The 22,038-nt window shown below is 43.5% G+C and overlaps 1 protein-coding gene across 11 annotated transcripts in view; it reads left to right on the plus strand.

Annotated features, from left to right (window-relative positions):
• The first annotated feature begins 534 nt into the window (after positions 1–534).
• The window catches only part of BPTF (bromodomain PHD finger transcription factor), a 159,081-nt gene continuing 137,577 nt past the window's right edge, over positions 535–22,038 (plus strand). For 8 of the 11 annotated variants that reach the window (XM_059379978.1, XM_059379972.1, XM_059379976.1 and 5 more), the window contains exon 1: positions 536–1,219. In XM_059379978.1, the coding sequence (XP_059235961.1) occupies positions 577–1,219 (643 nt within the window). In that variant the 5' untranslated portion in view covers positions 536–576. Of the gene's footprint in view, positions 1,220–22,038 lie in introns of all 11 variants that reach the window. The other 3 variants (XM_059379970.1, XM_059379973.1, XM_059379971.1) reach the window with 1 other exon arrangement.

Genomic DNA, 22,038 nt, shown 5'->3' on the forward strand with positions numbered 1-22,038 from the left:
GGGGAGGGGGACAAGTATGGGGCCGCTCCTGCCCTCCTCTCCAAGCCGCGAGGAGGAGACGCGGGAGGTAGGACCTGCCGAGTCGGGGCTTTAGCCGGCGCTCTGCGGAAGCAGCTGGCTCCCCAGGCCTGGGGCCCACCGCACTCGGCGCGCAGAGCGCCCCTCTCCCCAGCGGCGCCAGCGCCCGCGGTCCAGCAGCGCCGCGCGGAGGCGCCCCGGGCTCCCCGCCCCCGACCCGGCGCTCCCGCGCTCCCCCTAGCGGGCGCCGCGCGGCCTCGCTCCGTCCCAGGCTCGTCGGCGGCGCAGCTCACGTGACCGCGCTCCGGGCCTGCGGCCGCTGTCGGTTCCCCCAGTCACCGAGCGAGAGGGAAGAAACAAGATGGCGGCTGAAGGCGATCCGGAGTGGGGCCCCAGCAATTCGGATTGAGCCTTCTCCCTCCACCCGCTTCCGCCGGCCGGGCCCCTCCCGCCCGGCCCCGCGGGCCTCCCCACCCGGCCCCGGCGCCCCGCACCGCCACCCCTCCGCCCGCCCCTCCCCCCTCCGCTTTCCCTTCTCCCCCCCGCCTCGGCTCCGACATGAGGGGCCGGCGGGGCAGGCCGCCCAAGCAGCCCGCGGCTCCCGCTGCGGAGCGCTGCACCCCGGCCCCGCCGCCGCCGCCGCCGCCTCCGCCCACGTCCGGACCCATCGGGGGGCTCCGCTCGCGGCACCGCGGCAGCAGCCGGGGCAGGTGGGCCGCCGCCCAGGCTGAGGTGGCGCCCAAGACGCGGCTGAGCTCGCCCAGGGGGGGCAGCAGTAGCCGGAGGAAGCCGCCGCCGCCGCCGCCGCCGCCGCCGCCGCCGGCCCCCCCCAGCACCAGCGCCCCGGGCCGGGGGGGGCGAGGAGGCGGGGGCGGCAGGACGGGGGGCGGGGGCGGCGGCGGCCACCTGGCCCGGACCACCCCGGCCCGGAGGGCCGTCAACAAAGTGGTGTACGATGACCACGAGAGCGAGGAGGAGGAGGAGGAGGAGGAGGACATGGTCTCCGAGGAGGAGGAGGAGGAGGAGGAGGAGGACGGCGACGCCGAGGAGACCCAAGATTCCGAGGACGACGAGGAGGATGAGATGGAGGAGGACGACGATGATTCCGATTATCCGGAGGAGATGGAAGACGACGACGACGACGCCAGTTACTGCACGGAAAGCAGCTTCAGGAGCCATAGCACCTATAGCAGCACTCCAGGTACCCACCCAGCCCAGTCGCTGCAGACTCCTTCCCCACCTCCTCTGCCCTCCCCCCTTGCTCACTCCCTCTCTGGTCTCCCCCCACCCCCACCTCCCCCCCAGACGGAGGGGAAACGCGACGGCACATCAAGTGGCAAAAAACTAGATTTACCAGAGGAAAGAGGCGCATTGTTCAAAATGGAGATTGCATTGTTGCAGTTTGGAGGCCACACACTCGCTCTCTCTTTCTCTCCCCCCAACCCCCTCTTTTTCCTCTTCAAAATTTGTGCCAGTGCAGTGTCTCCACCGGGCAGGATTGAAACTTTGGCACACGCATATCCATTGCATTCATTTTTCTCCCCTTGTTTTGGTTTGGTTTTTGGAATGAAAGAAGCCTCTTGTTTTGCAAACCTCTTTGCATTTCTAATGTGGTTTCTTTTAGATTTTTATTATATATATATGTTCCTTAAAAGGGAATTGAGGATTTAGACAGATTGTGGCACACAAACACACGCAAAAACATCCTTCTCTTCACACCCCTAGCAGTGTGGTTTTTAAAAATTGTGTTAAGGAAATGGATCAGTTGGGTTAGTCGGAGAGCCTTATCTGGTCCCGTGTGTTTGTTTTTACTCTTGAGTGCTAATGGGCTTGTGCGACAGTTGCTGGTAAATGGCTGATTAAAAACCAAAGTAGAAAATCAAACAAAACCAAAACAAATTTGGCAATTCATCCGATTCCAGATCATTTTGGTAAAATCCAAAGGGGGGGGGGACAAGAAACTGCAGCAACATGCGTCTTAACTAATTCGATCCCTTTGCTTCGCCTGAGAAATGCAGTTTCGTGTCACCTGTTGCAGAAGATGTGTTGATCATGCAGACAGGATTGCTGAAGGTGAACTTTTGGACCAGCTTCTTAGTCACATGGCAGAAGTACATGGGGATTTATTACAAAATGACTTTTTTTCTTGATTCTAAGGATGAAAGTCTTCTCTGGATCTGTAATGAATTTCTCTAGGGTGACTTTTCTCCTATTTTCTCACGGAAAGTTTCTCTAGGCTGGTGCTGAGATGCATTTTTTTTTTTAAACACACAGTTGCTGCTTTTTATTAAATACGTAGTTGCAGATTACTAAATTGTGGGCAAAAAAAGTAACTTGTAGCAATAACCTACAAGATTTTTCCTTTATGTTTTTGTTAATCTGGATTAACTGAATTAGATTCCAGGTGTATTTTTTTTTTTTTAAGATTTTATTTATTTATTTGACAGATCACAAGTGGGTAGAGAGGCAGGCCCAGAGAGAGGGGGTAGCAGGCTCCCTGCTCAGCAGGGAGCGGGATGTGGGGCTCAATCCCAGGACCCTGAGATCTTGACCTGAGCCAAAGGCAGAGGCTTAACCCGCTGACGCTATTCAGGCACCCCTAGATTCCAATTTTAAGAGCATTTACAAAGTGAAGTTGATGAGGAAATAGGATTAAGATGTGTCACTTGTTTTTGATAGTGGCTAGTGTTGAAGAAGGGGTTAAATTTAGATGTTTCCATTTTTATAAATGCTTACCTATTTATGGAGGAGTTTGAGTATTAAACCAAATGCAGGCTCATTCCTAACAAATGCAAAAGGTAATTTTCTTTTGCTTGACAGTATCTGTCTGCCTTTGCCCAGTGGGGGTGGAGGGTGGGGAGAGGATGGGGCCCGAGAGGGAAGGGGATGAATCAAGGGTCAAGTATTTATGTCTTGGGTGCGGAAGGTTTCATTTCTTAGCCAATTTAGTATCTTTTATTGTAATAGTTTTTATGTTAAGAAATCATACGTGGTTCTTTCTGCCCGCAACTGAAAGGCCTATAGAGACTGATACACACTATCTGAGGAAGTTTTTTGGGGCTAGACAGAGCTGAGGCATTTTGGCAGGGCCGTTCAGCTAATTTAAACCTCTTTGAGGGACTAGCCAATAGCACTTAGGATTGATAGCTGTGTATATGCTGAGTTAAATTACAATTTGTGCTTAGGTTTCTCTTTAAAAAAAAAAAAAATACTTGCATATTTATGTACTTTCATGACATTTTGTTTTTATTAATGATACTTGTAGACTACCTTGTGGAAACTTGTCCTTTCTTTATATGAAGTTAAGGATTATATATCCTTATGTTAATCTTCTGTCTCCTGCAGCTCCTAGTACAGTGCCTTGCACATAGCAGCTGCTCATCAAAGATTGTTTGGATAAATGATTGTTAGGTGAGAGCTTGTAATAGATGAAGTTTTGGTAATTCTGCAGTGGTTGCTCTAGCTCCTAAATATTTTGGATTTGGGAAACTAAAAATTGATTTAATTAGATTTTGGTGGTTTGACCAGTGAGTGGTTTTAGGAGTAGAGTTAGTATGTTTTAAGCTACTTTTTCCTATTACTTGCCAGGCATTTGCCTTTCTTTGTTGGATGTGGTGTTAACTTGTCGGATGTTTTACTTTTTGAAACACATTATCTCTCAAGATTATGGTAAAAGGGATCATGCATTTTATGTTCTGAACTTTGAGAATATGTCCACTTGGCTAAAATGAGTAACAGTGCATGACAGTGAGCTGTTGAGGCTAAGCACCAATGTCATTGGTTTTATTATCTGTATTTCCAGACAGTAAAGGCTAGGGAGAAGGCTGTCAGGTAAATGAGTATGCTTGGGGAGAAAAAAATACTCTGGGACTGGTAACCCAAGAGCACAGAAAGAAATATGATTGGTGGATTTGAATCCTGTACTTTCAAGGCTAAAAAAAGGATTATACTTTATTGGGAATTTAGAATAATTTGATTAATTTTTGTAGGCAGTACTACTGTTGGCTTAAGTACTAACATATTATTTCCTACCATAAAAAATTATTCGTTCTTCTATTCATCTGTTGAGTGGTTTGTAGGTAATATGACTGTTGACGATGCAGAGATGTTGGTTGATATGAGCTTTTCTAAGATCATGGTTTTTTTAAAAAAATTTTATTTTTTTACTAATTTTTTTTTAAGATTTTTATTTATTAACTTGAGAGAGACAGTAAGCACAGGCAGGGGGAGCAGCAGCAGAGAAAGAGAGAGAAGCATGCTTCCCGCTGAGCAGTGAGCCCGATATGGGACTTGATCCCAGTACCCTGGGATCATGATTGGAGCCACTGAGCCACCCAGGCGCCCCTGTTTTTTTAGTAAGCTTTACACCCATTATGGGGTTCAAAGTCATGACCCCAAGATCAAGAGTCACACACTCCTCCGACTGAGCCAGCCGGGCACCCCTAAAATCATAGATTTTAAAAAGTATTTTCATTGGAGAGTAAAAGTTTTCCTTTTAAGGAGAAAAATTTTAAATGGGTGCATAAGACATTCACATTACAAATAATACAATAGAATTGACAGTTTATTAATTCAAAAATTGAAATCATCTAGTTTTGCTTCAGCTAGAGGCATTTGGTTGAAAAAGGGTTTTATTTATTTTTATTATTTAGAGTTATTTCAGCCCATAGGTTTTATGACATATATATGTATATTTTTAAGATTGTTTATTTATCAGAGAGAAAACCCAAGCAGGCAGGCATAGCCGGTAGAACAGGCAGAGGGAGAAGCAGGCTTTCCACTGAGCAAGGAGCCCAATGCAGGACTCGATCCCAGGACCTGGGATCATGACCTGAGCCAAAGGCAGTCGCTCAACCGATTGAGCCACCCAGGCGTACTATGGCATATTTTTAAAAAAAAGATCCTATTTATTTGGAAGACTGAGAACAGGAGCATAGAGGGAGAGGGAAAAGCAGACTCCCTGCTGACCAGAGAGCCCGACTAGGTCTTGATCCCAGGACCCTGAAATTATGACCTGAGCCAAAGGCAGATGCTTAACTGACTGAGATACCCACACACCCCTTTATGACATATTTTTTAGATTTATTAATTTATTTATTTGAGGCAGAGAGTGCACATGCATGTGTGAACTGGGGAAGGGGCAGAGGGAGAGGGAGAGAATCTCAAGCAGATTTCACATTGAGCTTGGAGCCTGACACAGGGCTGGATCCCAGGACCCTGAGATCATGCCCAGAGCCGAAACCAAGAGTTGGGCACTTAGCCGAATGAGCCACCCAGGCGCCCCAGTTTTATGACTTGTATTGTCGATGCATTGAGAGAGATCGTACAGAAAATCTGTTTTGAATAGGTGTTTGGTGTTCTTACAGCACCTTGAAATCAAGCATTTGCTAAATAAAAACAAATCATACCTGAAACTGGATAGTTTTTTTTTTAATTTTGTAAAGATTTAATTAATTAATTAATTAATTTGACAGAAAGAACAGAAGGGGAAACAGCAGGCAGAGGGAGAGGGAGAAGCAGTCTTGCTGAGCAGGGAGCCCATTGTGGGCCTTGATCCCAGGACCCAGGGATCATCTGAGCCAAAGGCAGACGCTTAATGACTGAGCCACCCAGGTGCCCCAGAAACTGGATAGTTTTTGCTTTTAACTTGTGTGGGACTTCTGGTGTATTATACTTAGCTAGAATTTTGAAATTTGGAACCTCTGATGATGGCTTCAGAAAGCCAAAGCCCTGATGTTTTCCTGTTCGTGATTTATGTCCTCTAAGGATTATGACAGAGGAGAACAGTGGCATAGATGCCATGAACTGTAGATTTATCTGAAGCAGAATTTGTTACTGGTTTGGCAGTATTTATTGCCACCAGTGTCAACCAAATGTCTTTTTGGTATTTGTGTAATTCTGGATTGCTACAAGTGAAGGACAAAGTGCAGTAGAGATTTAGAGAAGGACAAGTTTATACCCTGTTTGGGGGAGTTGGTGTGGCTGTATCTTTCTTGGATGAGCATGTGCAGGATGAGGATGGGTAGTTCAAGGGAGGGAGCAGCATGAACAGAAGCCCTGATATATATATATATTTTTTAAGGTTTTATTTTTTACATAATCTCTGCACCCAGTATGGGACTTGAACCCCAGACCCTGAGATCAAGAGTCACATGCCCCTAAGGTACTGATTTTAAAGTGTGGGCAGTCTTGAGTGTCCTGGTTTAGCAAGAACCTGAGTATGTGAGTAAGAAATAAGCTGTAAAGGTCTGTTTGTTGGGCTGTATCTAGAGAACCAAGCTATAACTTTCTGCCTCTCGTCTGAGGGTAAATACTGCACTAGGTCAGTGATCCTCATTTTTCACTCTTCAGCACCGAGGGGTCTGCAGTATTCCCATCAGCAGCACGCGGGAGAGGGAAACAAAACCAAATCAACTCATGGAGATACAGTTAGGCCACTATTGCAGACCGCTCGTCCCCCCCAGATTGAGAGGATTACTGGAGGAGCAGGAGGAGGTGGTTTCTCAAGCCCCCTCCCCCCGCCCAATCTGTTTCAAATCTATTTCATTTGTGGGTATTGATGATGAGTTGGAAGATTGGGGAACAAGTGGAATACGATTTCACTGGGATGTTAGCGAGTTTAGCATAGCTTCTGTTATGAGGATGGATTGGAAGATGAGATAGCTATTGGGTATCTGGATGGGTTTTGTTTTTTTTTAAAGATTTATTTATTTGACAGAGAGCGACACAGTGAGAGGGGGAACACAAGCAAGGGGAGTGGGAGAGGGAGAAGCAGGTGCTTCCCGCTGAGCAGGGAGCCCGATGAGGGGCTCGTTCCCAGGACCCTGGGATCATGACCCAAGCCGAAGGCAGATGCTTAACGACTGAGCCACCCAGGCTACCCTGGATGGGTTTTGAAGCACTGAGTGGCAGATCAATTCAGGAGGTACTTCAGGTTCCCCAGGCCTCGACAGCATCAGGAGTGTAGATGGAGAGAAGAATGCATCCCATGTGCTTCCGTAGGAATGGTAGTGCTTTGAGTGGCGATAGGAATTCAGGATTACAAGGAAATGAGTGAGATCTGTTTTCGGGTATCTGTATCTGAAGAGGTTAAACATGAGAGTTGGAAGAAAGAAAATGAAGGCCCCGAAGAGTTATTAAGAAGTTGGGCAACAATGCTTTGTGCGTGGTAGAGAAGTACGTCTGATGCGTGTGGTGAAGAGTAGTCTGTGTTCACGTTCGACTCCTTGTCCTTGTGTACTTGGGGTTGGAGCTCTGTGTCGAAATGTGTAGGCACAGCAGCACTGGGGATGTTGAGGCCAGGAACTCTGATTTCTTCTGTTAGATTCTTTTCTTCTTCATTACCCTGTGTCCTCCCTGTGACTGCAGATCCTTGGAGGGGGCGTGTAGGGGATGAAAAGTTGGTGGTTGTGGTGGGAGACTGATAATCTGGGTGACATGGATAGGAGCCAGTCCTAGCAGATGCCCTCCTTGCATTGAATAGATTACTCTCTTCCGCCCTTCTTGGTCTTGTTTCTATTTGAATGCCTTTTTTTTTTTTTTTAAGATTTTTTATTTATTTATTTGACAGAGAGATCATAAGTAGGCAGAGAGGCAGGCAGAGGCAGGCAGAGAGAGAGAGAGAGGAGGAAGCAGGCTCCCCTCTGAGCAGAGAGCCCGATGCGGGACTCGATCCCAGGACCCTGAGACCATGACCTGAGCCGAAGGCAGCGGCTTAACCCACTGAGCCACCCAGGCACCCTATTTGAATGCCTTTTAAAAAATTTTTTTAATTTTAATTTTTAAAAAAGATTTTATTTATTTATTTGACAGACAGAGATCACAAGTAGGCAGAGAGGCAAGCAGAGAGAGAGAGAGGAGGAAGCAGGCTCCCTGCTGAGCAGAGAGCCTGATTTGGGGCTCGATCCCAGGACCCTGGGAACATGATCTGAGCCGAAGGCAGAAGCTTTAATCCACTGAGCCACCCAGGCGCCTCCCCCCTCTTTTTTAAAAGATTATATTTGAGAGAGTAAAAGAGGAGCACAAGGAGGGGGCGTGGCAGAGGGAGGGGGAGAAGCCGGCTCCCCAGGGAGCAGGGAGCCTACTAAATAGAAATCAATCAACAATCAATCTCAAGTAATATTTAATAATTCCATTTAAAAAATAGCTTTATTGAGGGGCTCCTGGATGGCTCAGTCAATTAAGCATCTGATTTCAACTCAGGGTCCTGGATTGAGCCCTGTGTGGGGGCTCCCTGCTTGGTGAGGCGTCTGTTTCTCCCTATTCTCCCCGCTTGTGCTATCTCTGTCACTATCTCTGTCTCTCTGTCTCTGAAATAAATAAAATCCTTTTTTTTTTTTTTAAACAACAGTAGTTTTCTTAGGATGAATGAGAGTTGGGTTATAAGTCTCCCCAAATTATCGCTGAATTTTGGATTGCCTTAGGCCAGTTTGGAGAATTTATTCCAGAAAGATTTGTCAAAGAAGGACTAGTGTAAGTGGAGTCCAACCACTGATTTCCACACTGTCAGAGTGGGGACTTGTGGCAGGTATTGGAGGCACCTGCGTATGTAAGCCCACTACAGCATTTTAGGTTATCGTGATGTATGAGAATCTGAGGAGTCTATATACATCTTTTGTGTGCGTCAAGAATCTAGAGAGCGAGCATGTAGCACAGAGATATAAAGTGGAGAATCTGGACCAGACTTCATGAGTTTGAATCTGGGCTCTGTGATGGTGGGCTGTTTGCTTAACACTCGGTGTCTCACTTTCCTCATTTGTAAAATGGAGATATCTTAGTACTCGATTCAAGATGTGAGGGTTAAATGGTTCATATACACGAAATGCCTGTAACAGTGCCTAGCATATGGTGAAGATTCAACAAATATTAGGCTATTGTTACCTGTTGATTTGCTCCTGAAGATGGAGATTCTTCTTTTTTTTAAAGATTTTATTTATATGACAGAGAGGGGAGAGCACAGCAGGGGGAGTGATAGGCAAAGGGAGAGGGAGAAGCAGGCTCCCCGTTGAGCAAGGAGCCCGATGCAGGACTTGATCCCAGGACCCTTAATCCCAGGATTCCCAGGGAAATCTCCCCTGAAGATGGAGATTCTATGAAGATACAGGGACCTTACTTCGAGTACAGTGAGAAAATGTCATCTAGGGGTGCTGGCGTGTCTCAGTTGTTAAATGTTCTGCTCTTGTTCTCAGCTCAGGTCTTGATCTCAGAGTCGTGAGTTCAAGCCCCACATTGGGTTCCACACTGGGCATGGAGCCTTCAAAAAAAAAAAAAAAGATGTCATTTGATTTATAAGGTATAAACATATTTTAAGGACCATATTTAAGTAAAAATATGTGTTAAAACAGATTTAGGGGCGCCTGGGTGGCTTAGTCGGTTAAGCATCTGCCTTCGGCTCAGGTTGTGGCCTCAGGGTCCTGGAATCAGGCCCGCATCGGGCTTCCTGCTCAGGGGGAAGCCTGCTTCTCCCTCTCCCACCCCCCTTGCTTGTATTCCCTTTCTCCATGTCTCTCTCTGTCAAATAAATAAGTAAAGTCTTTTTTTTTTTTAAAGATTTTATTTATATTTGACAGATCACAAATAGGCAGAGAGGCAGGCAGAGAGAGAGGAGGAAGCAGGCTCCCTGCTGAGCAGAGCCCCCCCGCGCCCCCCCCCCCCCCCCCCCCCCGCCTCCGCCCCATGTGGGGCCTGATCCCAGGACCCTCAGACCCTGACAGGCAGAGGCTTAACCCACTGAGCCACCCAGGTGCCCCAAATAAATAAAATCTTAAAAAAAAAAACCCAGAGCTTTATTTTCCCCCTTTGAAAGAAATATTAAATATTTAACTTACCCACTTAAAAGGTTTAGTTTAGCTACCATCTGACTTATTCCAGAACTATGGTAAATAATAAATTTACTTCAGTTGTTTACAGTGGTCAATTAGAGTAGAGAAAGCACTTGTGACACTTTGAACTCTTGGTAGTTCATGTTGTCTTTCTCTCCCTGTTCCTTTAACACCAGTTTTCCAAGTTTTCAAAACTGCCTGTACATGGCCCTCTCACTGTCTTCCTCCTTTCTCAGAAAGCTCATCTGTTTTCAAGTTGTTTTTAAGAATTGCAATGAAAAATAATAAAAATAGTGGGGATTTACTCTTTTGGAGAAATACTTATAATACAAAGATGAAAATGAAAATCTGTAATCTTACCAACCAAATATAACTCTTGGGGATGTTTTCATTCCTATAACATGTTTTTACCTGTGTATTTTGAAAAAGGTACAACTAGGTGTGCCTGGTTGGCTCAGTTGGTTGAGCGACTGGCTCTTGGTTTCAGCTCAGGTCATGATCTCAGGGTCCTGGGATCGAGCCCCACATCTGACTCTGTGCTCAGCAGAGAGCCCGCTTAGGGATTCTCTCTCTCCCTCTCCCTGCTTGTGCATGTGTGCTTGCTCGCTCTCTCTGAAATAAGTTAATCTTTTTTTTTTAAAGGTACAGCTAGGATTAGGATTATGATAAACTAATTGTTTTTACTTGATATATAGCGAAATTTTCTCCTATCACGGTCTTTATGAAGATAATACGTGAACATAGGTAACAAATTAAAATTGTATTAAAGCTCATACTGAACAAAAGCAGTTCCCTGATACACCTCTTTCTACCCGAGACCTCTCTAGAGGCAGTGGCTTTCAATTCTTCCTTTTTTTTTTTTTTTAAGATTTTATTTATTTATTTGACAGAGAGAGAGATCACAAGTAGAGGAGGCAGACAGAGGGGGGGGGAAGCAGGCTCTCTGCTGAGCAGAGAACCCGATGTGGGGCTTGATCCCAGGACCCTGATCATGACCTGAGCCGAAGGCAGAGGCTTAACCCACTGAGCCACCCAGGCGCCCAGCTTTCTCCCCTTGGCATTTACCACAGTATTTTAAAATAATATGCTTATATTTGCTTTATCAGTTTTAGACATTCTTTTGACTTTGTTTATGGTAGATGAAGAGTTAGCCTTTTTTTAAAAAATATTTATTTACTTGACACAGAGAGAGATCACAAGCAGGCAGGGAGGCAGGCAGAGAGAGAGAGGAGGAAACAGGCTCCCCGCTGAGCAGAGAGTCCGATGTGGGGCTCGATCCCAGGACACTGGGATCATGACCTGAGCTGAAGGCAGAGGCTTAACCCACTGAGCCACCCAGGCGCCCCAAGAGTTAGCCTTTTTATAATTACTTTCTTTCTTATCCTTTCATTATAGTTACAGCATGATTTTTGGATAAATACTGAGGGATTGGTTACATGTTCATAACTGTATATATGATTTATTTATATGATTATTATAAATAATACTTTTTCTGGAGTTATTGCCTTAGTTTTTTTAATTTAGTTTTTATTTTTTATAAACATATATTTTTATCCCCGGGGGTACAGGTCTGTGAATCGCCAGGTTTACACACTTCACAGCACTCACCAAAATTGCCTTAGTTTTTCACTTGCTTAATGTTCTATGTATCTAGCCCAGTGCACTGTTAAGTCTGTAGAATACCTTATCACTTACTCTTTTCCAAACTCTTAAATGTAACAGTTCCATTTTTTTTCTTATTGGTTTTTCTTCTGTGTCCCTCCCCATTTCTGCTTTCACCTGAACTGATTGCTCTGTAGGTCTGTTGGTCATCACACTGGAACTTCTTTTTGCTGCTTACCTATGTATATTCTCTTTCTTGAGTCCGACGTTTTTCCTGATCTACTCTTCTTTTTCAGCAAAACCAACCTCTAGTTGCTTCCTAAGAATGGGTGCATGAGAAATAAACTTAAAAAAAATATGTTTGGGGGCGCCTGGGTGGGTCAGTGGGTTAAGCCTTTGCCTTCGGCTCAGGTCATGATCCCGGGGTCCTGGGATCGAGCCCCACATTGGGCACTCTGCTCAGCGGGGGGCCTGCTTCTCCCTTTCTCTCTGCCTGCCTCTCTGCCTGCTTGTGATCTCTGTCAAATAAATAAATAAAATAATTTAAAAAAAATTTAAAAACATTAAAAAAAAATGCTTGGAAATGCTCTTTGCTAGTAAGCACTGTGTATTGTGTAAGGCTGATGAATTATAGGCCTGTACCCCTGAAACAAATAATGCGTTATATGTTAATAATAAAAATAATACAGGCGCCTGGGTGGCTCAGTGGGTTAAGCATCTATCTTCGGCTCAGGTCATGATCTCAGCGTCCTGGGATGGAGCCCCACATTGGGCTCTCTGCTCAGCCGGGAGCATGGCCCCCTCCCCGCCTGCTTGCCTACTTGTGATCGCTCTCTGTCAAATAAATAAAAAATCTTTTAAAAAATTAATAAAAAAGAAAATAAAATGTTCTTTGTGACCCTAATATTGATAGATATTTTGGCTGGGTATAGGATCCTAAATTTAAAAATCTTTTCACTTGAAAGATTTGTTTGTATCGTGTTCCAGCATCTAATGTTGCAGTTGAGAAGTTTAGGGCCATTCTGATTACTTCCTTCATGTGTGACTTGTTTTTTCCCTTTATGAAGCATTTAGATTCTTTTTATGCTCTCCAGTATTGTGAAGTTTTGCTGTGATATCATATCCCTTGACGTGGCCCTTTTCTTAATTCATTGTGCTGGGTGCTGGGTGGCTCCCCCCTCCCTTTTTTCCTAACTAAAATTAAAAAAAAAATTTTTAAGTAAAAATGCTACATGTGGGGTTCAGACTCACAACCTCCACATCAGGAGTCTTACATTCCACCAACTGAGCCAGCCACCAGGTGCCCCTTGGTGGACCCTTTTAATATGGATATTTATGTTCTTTAGTTCTGGGGATTTTTAAAAAAATTATTTGCTCATTTTTTCCCAAATTTGTTCAATTCTCTTCTTGAACTTAGATGTAGGGTCTTAGAGACTGATCTTACTGAGTTTTTTGTCATTTTAAATTTTTGTTGTCTTGTCCTTTTAGTCTGTCTTCTGGGAGATTTCTTTCTTTTTCTCTTCCAAGTCTTTTGTTTTTATTTCAGCTATCAGATACTTAATTTCTAAAAGCTCCTTTCTTTGTTTCTTTGCATAGCATCCTATTTAATGATGTAATATCTTTTTATATTTATTATTAATGCTAATTAAAAGAATTTTTGAAGTGCACCTTCCATGTACAGTAAAATTCACCGAATTTTGACTCTTAAGTTTTGGCATACACACCTAGCCATATAACCACCACCACCATGAATACAGAACAGTCCCATTATCTGCCCCAAATTCACTGGTTTTCCTTTAGTCAGGCCACCACCAATGTATTTGCTGTTCCTGTAGTTTTGTCTTTTTCTGAGTATCATATAGGTAGGCTATTTAGCTTTTTGAGTCTAGCTGCTTTTACCTAGCATAGTGAATTTGAAATTCATCCAAAATACTGTTTATTTTTTAATTTTTTAAATTATTTTTTATTTTTTTAAAGATTTTATTTATTTATTTGACAGAAATCACAAGTAGATGGAGAGGCAGGCAGAGAGAGAGAGAGGGAAGCAGGCTCCCTGCTGAGCAGAGAGCCCGATGTAGGACTCGGTCCCAGGAGCCTGGGATCATGACCTGAGCCGAAGGCAGTGGCTTAACCCACTGAGCCACCCAGGCGCCCTCAAAATACTGTTTTTATTAATAGTTCATTGCTTTTTATCATGGCTTAGATAGTCCATTATATGGACGTACCACAGTTGGCTTATCCACTCGCCAGTTCAAGAACATTTGAATTGTTTCCAGGTTTTGGAGGTTATAAATAAAGTTGATGCAAACATTTACTTATAGGTTTTTGTGTGAAGACAAGTTTTTATTTCTGTTGGGAAAATACCTAGAGGCAGAATTGGTGGGTTTTATGCCATGTATATTTTAACCTTCTAAGAAACTGCCAGAGGCACCAGAGTGGCTCAGTCGGTTAAGCATCTGCCTTGGGCTCACTCAGGTCATGATCCTGGTGTCCTGGGATTGAGCCCCAAGTTGGGATTCCTGCTAAGTGGGGAGTTTGCTTCTCTCTCCCCCTCTCTTGCTTTCCCCACCGCCCCACTCATTCTCAGCCTCTCAGATAAATAAATAAAATCTTAAAAAAAAAAATAGGAAAAAAAGACTGCCAAACTGTTTTTCAAAGTGGTTTTACCATTTTGCATTCCCACTCGCAATGGATGAGGATTCTGGCCATTGTAATAGGTGCATAGTGGTATGTTTCTTATCTTTTTTTGAAAAATTTTTTAAAAATTTTATTTATTTATTTGAGAGAGAGAGTGAGGAGCAGAGGGAGAGGGAGAAGCAGACACTACCTGCTCAGGGAGCCCAATATGGGGCTCCATCCCGGAACTCTGGGATGATGGAGCCAAAGGCTGACTCAACCCACAGAGTCACCCAGGTGCCCCTAGTGGTATATTTCCTTATTACTTTAATTTTGGTTTCCCTAATGATTAATGATGCTGAGCATCTTTTTATGTGCTTATTTGCTTGTCTCTGAGGCCAATCTTTGGTGAAGTGTCTGTTGAAATATTTTCCCCAGTTTTTAATTGGGTATGTTTGTTTTCTTATTCTTGAATTTGGAAAGTTTAGCTTACAATAATTACTTATGTCATATAATTTCCCAGAGCTCTTTTCTTTGTTCCTTTTTCAAACCATCCTCTTCTTGGATGTAATACCTTTCTTTATTTCTCCGAGGATATTTTTTCATTTTTTAAAACTTTTCTTTGTTACCTCAGATTTTGTTCTTTTTTTGGTTTTCGTTTTTATTTTGTTTTTTAAGTAGGCTTCACACGCAGTGTGTGGCTTGAAATCACAACTCTTAGATCAAGAGTTGCATGCTCTACTGACTGAGCCAGCCAGGCTCCCCCAGATTCTATTTTTCTGTTTTAGTACTAACAGAGGAGGCTTTTTTTTAAAATACGTCATGATCCTTAGTTGTTCACGGAGTGAGGTGCTGGATAGTGGGTGGCTGTGGTTTCCCAACTGGTAGGTTTCACCGTGAGGTGATTGGGCAGTGAGCCAACCTTGTCTTTGGTGGAATGCCAGATATCAGTATTTGTTATTTTTGTGTATTTTTGTTTTTGTCTCTCTTTTATTTTTCTCCTGTGAGTCTGTTTGATGTCTTAAGGGAAGATTTCTTTAATTTTTTGCTTGTGGCTGGGATTTAGGGTCTGAGTGAGAGTGTATACTCAGTATCTTAGGAAGTTAAATAAAGGAAGACAGCTAGGGCTCGCACCTTACAGTATGCACACGTCACTAAATTTCCCATCAGGAACCCTGAGCCTTCTAAGTCTGGTGGTGCAGGAGTCCTGGGGCCTCCAGGTCATTCGTTTTCTTGTTCTTCCCCTCTGCCTCTGAACGTTCTTAGAATGGAGAGTTCTCTCTGCAGGATCATATACCTCTGTTCCCAGTTTCCACATTCTACAAAGTCACTGTAACTGCTTGATTGCTTATGTCTCCTCTCCTCTCTCTCTTTTTTAAAGATGTTATTTATTTGAGAGAGAAAAAGCAGTACCGGAGGGTTGCGGGGGAGGTGCAAGAGAGAGAAGCAGACTCCTGGCTGAGCAGGGAGTCCGATGTGGGGCTCATCCCAGGATCTGGAGATCATGACCTTAGATGAATGCACTTAACCAACTGAGCCGCCCAGGTGCCCCTTTTCTCTTTCTTTCTCTCTGTCTCTCTCTTTTTTTAAATCTCTTCTTCCCACCACTTTTGAGATAAAATTGACACATAACATTATATTAATTGTGTACAACATAATAATGATTTGATATATATTACAAAGTGATATCTACAGTAAGTTAATATACATCATTTTTTTTTAAAGATTTTATTTATTTATCAGAGAGAGAGGGGGAGAGAGCAAGCACAGGCAGAGGCAGAGGGAGAAGCAGGCTCCCTGCCGAGCAAGGAGCCCGATGTGGGACTCGATCCCAGGACACTGGGATCATGACCTGAGCCGAAGGCAGCTGCTTAACCAACTGAGCCACCCAGGCGTCCCCAATATCCATCATTTAATACAATTAAAGCTTTTTTTTTCTTGTGATAATAACTTTTAAGATATTCTTTTTTAGAGCGCCTGGGTGGCTCCGTGGGTTAAGCCGCTGCCTTCGGCTCGGGTCATGATCTCGGAGTCCTGGGATGGAGTCCCGCATTGGGCTCCCTGCTCAGCGGGGAGCTTGCTTCCCTTCCTCTCTCTCTGCCTGCCTGCCTGTCTACTTGTGGTCTCTCTCTGTCAAATAAATAAATAAAATCTTAAAAATATATATATATGCTTTTTAAAAAAGATTTTTATTTATTGAGCGAGAGAGTGCATATGTGCACATGAGTGGGCAGAGGGGCAGAAGGAGAGGGAGAAACAGACTCTGTTGAGCAGGGAGCCCTACTCCAGGCTCAGTTTGAGGACTGTGGGATCATGACCTGAGCTAAAGGCAGGTGCTTAACTGACTGAGCCATCCAAGGGCCCCTAAGATCAACTCTTTTAGCAACTTCCAAATATACAATATTATTAACTATAGTTGCATGCTATATATTATATCCCTGGAACTTATTTACCTTATAACTGGAGGCTTGTGCTTTTTTACTCTCTTCACTCATTTTCCCCACCCTCATCTGGTTTTTTGTGTCTTTGAGTTTGTTTTTTTTTTTAGATTCTAAATGTAAGTGAGATCTTACAATATTTGTCTTTCTCTCCTTGACTTACTCCACTTGGCATGATGTCCCCAGGGTTTATCCATGTTGTCGCAGGATTTCCTCTTTTATGGCTTAATAGTAATCTGTATTTTCTTTAGTGTGTCTGTGTGCACACATACATGTAAACATTACATTTTCTTTATTCACTTGTCGATGATCACAGGTTGTTTGCATGTTTTGGCTAGTGTAAATAATGTTCAGTGAACATGGGGATGTAGATATCTCTTTGAGACAGTGATTTCTTTTCCTTTAGATTAAGACCCAGAAATGGAATTGCTGGATCATGTGGTAGTTTTGTTTTTAATTTTTTGAGGAACCTCCATGTTGTTTGCCACAGTGACTTCACTGATTTACATTTCTAGTAATGGTGCACAAGGTTTCCCCTTTCTCCACACTTTTTTTTTTTTTTTTAAGATTTTATTTAGTTATTTGACAGACAGAGATCACAAGTAGGCAGAGAGAGAGAGGGAGAAGCAGGCTTCCCGGTGAGCAGAGAGCCCAATGCGGAGCTCGATCCCTGGACCCTGGGATCATGACCTGAGCCGAAGGCAGAGGCTTTAACCCACTGAACCACCCAGGCGCCCCTCCCCTTTCTCCACACTTTTGTCAACGTTTGTTATTTCTTCCCTTTTTAATAATGCCCATTCTACAGGTATGAGGGTGGTATCTCATTGTGGTTTTTTTTCGTCTTAGTTCTAGTATGTTTTTGCCTTTCATGTTTCTTCCTGTCAATTTTCCAGGTGTTAGGAGGAAAAGCATATTAATTTGTGCTATGATTTTGTCATATATAACTGAAGTCTTGGGGGTGCCTGGGTGGCTTGGTCAGTTAGTTGTCTGCCTTCAGCTTGGGTCATGATCCCAGGTTCCTGACATTGAGCCCCCGCATCAGGCTCCCTGCACAGCAGGAGGCCTGCTTCTCCCTCTGCTGCTTCCCCTGCTTGTGCCCTCTCTCTCTCAAATAAATAAATAAAATCTTTTAAAAAAATCAAACAAAACTGAAGTCTCGGGGTGCCTCGATGGCTCAGTCAGGTAAGCATTTGCCTTTGGCTCAGGTCATGATCCCAGGGTCTTACACATCCGGCTTCCTGCTCAGTGGGGGAGTCTGCTTCTCCCTCTTCCTTTGCCTCCCTCCCCAGCTTGTGCTCTCTCCCTCTCTCTCTCTCAAATAAGTAAATAAAATCTTAAAAAAAAAAATTAAACTGAAGTCTCTTTATTTACAGTTTGATTAAAAAAATTCAAAAATAATTTATCTAATACTTACTTAGTGTGTAGGGTACTGTGTTAAATAAAGCTTTAAAGAGATAGTGGTCCCTGGGTGGCATAGCTGTTACACTTCTGACTCTTGTCTTTGGCTGGGGTGGTGATCTTGGGATCATGAGATCAAGCCCAGTATCGGGCTCTGTGCTGAGCGCGGTGTCTTGCCTGAGATTCTCTCTCCCCCTGCTCTTGTGTGCTCTTGTGTGCTTTTGCTCTCTCTAAAATCAATCAATCAATCAATTAAAAAAAAAAAAAGCTTCAGAGAGATACAGAGATGGGTAAGGAATGGTACCTGCTGGGGGACCTGGGTGATGCATTCGGTGAGGTGCTAGGTTCATCTCAGGTCAGGATCTCCAGGTCATGAGAATTAGTCTGGCTGTTGGGCTCTGGGAGTCTGGGATTTTCTCTTCCTCCCTCTGCTCGCTGCCCACCCCTCCCCCACACTGCATATGCACACTCTCTCTCAAATAAATAAATCTTAAAAAAAAAAAAAAAGAAATGGTCCTGCTTTCAGTGTCTTTATTCTTTTGAAGATGGAATAATAGCAGAGTGCATGAATAACTCTAACATAGGGCAGACTATGGTAAGTGCTGTATGGGAAGAGAGAAATTAGAGAAGGAAGCTGCATTCTATTAGAAGACCAGAAGCAGCATCAAGAAGGTTGAATTTTTTTTTTTTTTAACATTTTATTTATTTATTTGACAGAGATCACAAGTAGGCAGAGAGGCAGGCAGAGAGAGAGAGAGGAGGAAGCAGGCTCCCTGCTGAGCAGAGAGCCCGATGCGGGACTCGATCCAAGGACCCCGAGATCATGACCTGAGCCGAAGGCAGCAGCTTAACCCACTGAGCCACCCAGGCGCCCCAAGAAGGTTGAATTTTTGATATGCTTTGTAATTTGGGTAGATTTCTCCAAGTGGAGGTTGAATAGGAAGAGAATGGAGGATGCGAATCGTAATGATGGACAGAAAGATGCGTGTTTAGGAGGTACGTTTTTGTGGTTTGAGTGTTGAGATAAGACTGCAGAGAAAGGGAGATTGTATTTTGGACCAATTTGAATGAATGCCCATCTGAGAAATTTGTACTTAGTTGACAGTTTTATTGAATGTTTTAAAACTGGAACATGTCACGATAAAGCTGATTTAAAAAAATAATTGGCAGGGCACCTGGGTGGCTCAGTGGATTGGGCCTCTGCCTTTGGCTCAGGTCATGACCTCGGGGTTCTGGGATCGAGCCCTGCATTGGGCTCTCTGCTTAGCGGGGAGCCCGCTGTCAGATAAATTTTTTTTAAAAATCTTTAAAAAAAATAATTGGCTTTAGTGTATAGGATTTATTGTAGTAGGAGAAGGCTGATAGAATAGGACTTTTTTTTTTTTTTTTTAATTTTATTTATTTATTTGGCAGAGGGAGAGAGGGGAAGCAGACTTCTGCTGAGCAGAGAGGCTCCATCCCAGGACCCTGAGATCATGACCTAAGCCAAAGGCAGAGGCTTAACTCACCGAGCCACCCAGGCGCCCCCAGCACTTTTTTTTTTTAAAGTAGGCTTCACTACCAGCATGGAGCCAGATGTGGGGCTTGAACTCACAGCCCTGAAATCAAGACCTGAGCTAACTGAGATCAAGAGTCAGACGCTTAACCGACTGAGCTACTCAGGTGCTCCTAGAATACGAGTTTTAATAGCTATGTAAGGTTCTATCGTAAGGCTTTACCAAAATAGTTAAGCTGTACTCTGTTTGCTGTGATTACATTTAGTGACTGTTCTTTTAGGTCAGTCTTGGTTCACATCCCTGATTTTTTTTTTTTTAAGGCTTTACTACGTGTCACACTAATATACATACATATGTAATATATAACATGCATAATATATAATATATAACAGTATGTATATTATATATAACATGATATACCATTGTATTAAAAGTTTAGTAAATGTATTTTCACCAGCAGTATACAAATACATATTTCATCAGCTTCCATTTTGCCAACACTTTTATAAAGCATCTGTCATTCAGTGGGTTAAAGTGCTTTTGTTTGAATTTGCATTTCTTTGCTAATAAAATTTAGTCTTATTATGACCTCTGATGTCCAAATCTCTATTTGTAGTCATGATTTCTTTGCTGTATTTTAACTTAGTAATGGAGGAATACTTCTTGAAGCCGTCCACTTAGATGTCCTATAGGCACATTGTATTGAGCGTGTTCCAGATAAAATTCGTACTTTACTGACCACTCCCAACCTCCCATTTCCTTGCTCAGCGAACAATGGCACTGCCCACTGAATTGTCCAAGTCACAAGTGAGGAAGTAAGACACTCCTCCCTGTGCCTCACCCTGCATATGCAGGACAGTTAACCAGGCCCTGTTCATTTTGTTCATCTATGCTAATTGTTCCCTAAATCGGGCCCTCTTCATCCCTCACTTGGCATCTTGAAGAAACCAGCTTGCCTGCCTGGCTTCCTTTCTTTTATGCCCAGCCTTATTTTCTGTTGCTTCATTGATTTGTTCATTTATTATCTATCTATTTTTAAAAAAGCTCTTGAGTACCTGTTCTGTTCCAGGCACTATCTGGAATGGAGCCGGGAATAAGTCCGATAAGGCCCCTGCCCTCATGTGGCGGGGAAGGCAGCGAGTGTATCAGGAAGAGACGAGTGTTCTGAGGGGGGGCATGTAAATACGGTCTAGTCTGTAGGTGTCAGAGAAAGCTTCCCTGATGAAATGACAGTTAAACTCAGAATTAAAGAGAGGAGAGCGGATTGTAGGCCCTAGGATCATCATCATGCAGTGGACTGGCGGGAAAACCATGAAGGATTTTACAAGGAGTAATGTGATCAGACTGCTTTTAAAGAGGTTTCTCTGGCTATAGAAAGAAGAATGAATTGGAGTTGGGTAAGATAATGGATGAAGGGAGTTCTGTGGTTGAAGTACCACTTGACAGACCTTGTACTAGATTGGTATCTGTGGGAATGAAGAGAAAGAATTGAAAAATATAATTTAGAACTTAGAATGACCCATCTTAGTGATATTGATTAGGTAGAGTGTGGGGTAGGAGAGAATGGTGAAGGATGACTTCTGAATCTCCCTTATTTCTATTTATTCACAACATACTTCTTTTTACCTTGAATTTGATCATCAAGTAATACTGAATTCTTTGTATTCTCCTCATATACCTTATAGTTCTTCACTGCTGTGATGATTAACTCCCTAGTCTCCCAGCCAGCACCTTGTCCAGCTTACCTTCTCTGATCACTGATCTCTTTTCCCCAAGTAGGGCTCAGTTCTTTTACCTCTCCTTTCCCTCTGCAGAACCTTGCACACTTACATGTTTAGTTTTCAGATGTTTGGGAAATTTCTAGTGTCTTTTTTTTTTTTAAAGGTTTTATTTATTTATTTGAGAGAGAGGGGCAGCTGAGGTAGGGGCAGAGGGAGAGGGGGAGAGAAAATTGCAAGCAGACTACTGCCTGAGCAGGAAGTCTCATGCAGGGCTGGGTCTCACGACCCTGATACCATGACCTAAGACACAATCACAAGCGGATGCTTAACAGACTGACCCACCCAGTGCCCCTCTAGAGATCTTTCTGTTACTGATTTTAATTTAATTCCCTTATGGTCAGAAAATATACTTTGTATGACTTTAATTTTGTAAAACATTTTTAGAGGTTTTATTTTGTGCTCTAAAATACTGTCTTTCTAGGTGAAGTTTCCAAGTGTACTTGGAAAGAAGATGTATTCTGTTATTGGGTGGAATGTTTCATGAATACAAGTTAGGTTAAGTTGGTTACTGATTTTTCATCTACTTGTTTTATTGATTATTAACAGAGGAGTGTTGAAATCTACAACTGCTGTTATGGATTTGCCTATTTCTCCTGGGAGTTTTGTTAGTCTTCATATATTTTGAGGCTCTGTTACTAGGTACATAAATATTTAGGAGGGATTATCTTATCCCCTAGATTATTTGACCCCTTTATCATGAAATCTTTATTTGTTAAGATATTGTACTGAAATGGGCTGTAATTAACAGTTGTTTCCCTCATGAGACCCTACCTTTAGGGCAGGGTCTCAATCATCTCCTCCTCCTTAGTGCCTGGCTCAATTTCCAGTTTGTAGTAGGCAGCACAGGGTAGGAGTATAAGAGTCAAAG

Source organism: Mustela nigripes, chromosome 16 (assembly GCF_022355385.1).
Source record: "Mustela nigripes isolate SB6536 chromosome 16, MUSNIG.SB6536, whole genome shotgun sequence".
NCBI lineage: Eukaryota > Metazoa > Chordata > Mammalia > Carnivora > Mustelidae > Mustela > Mustela nigripes.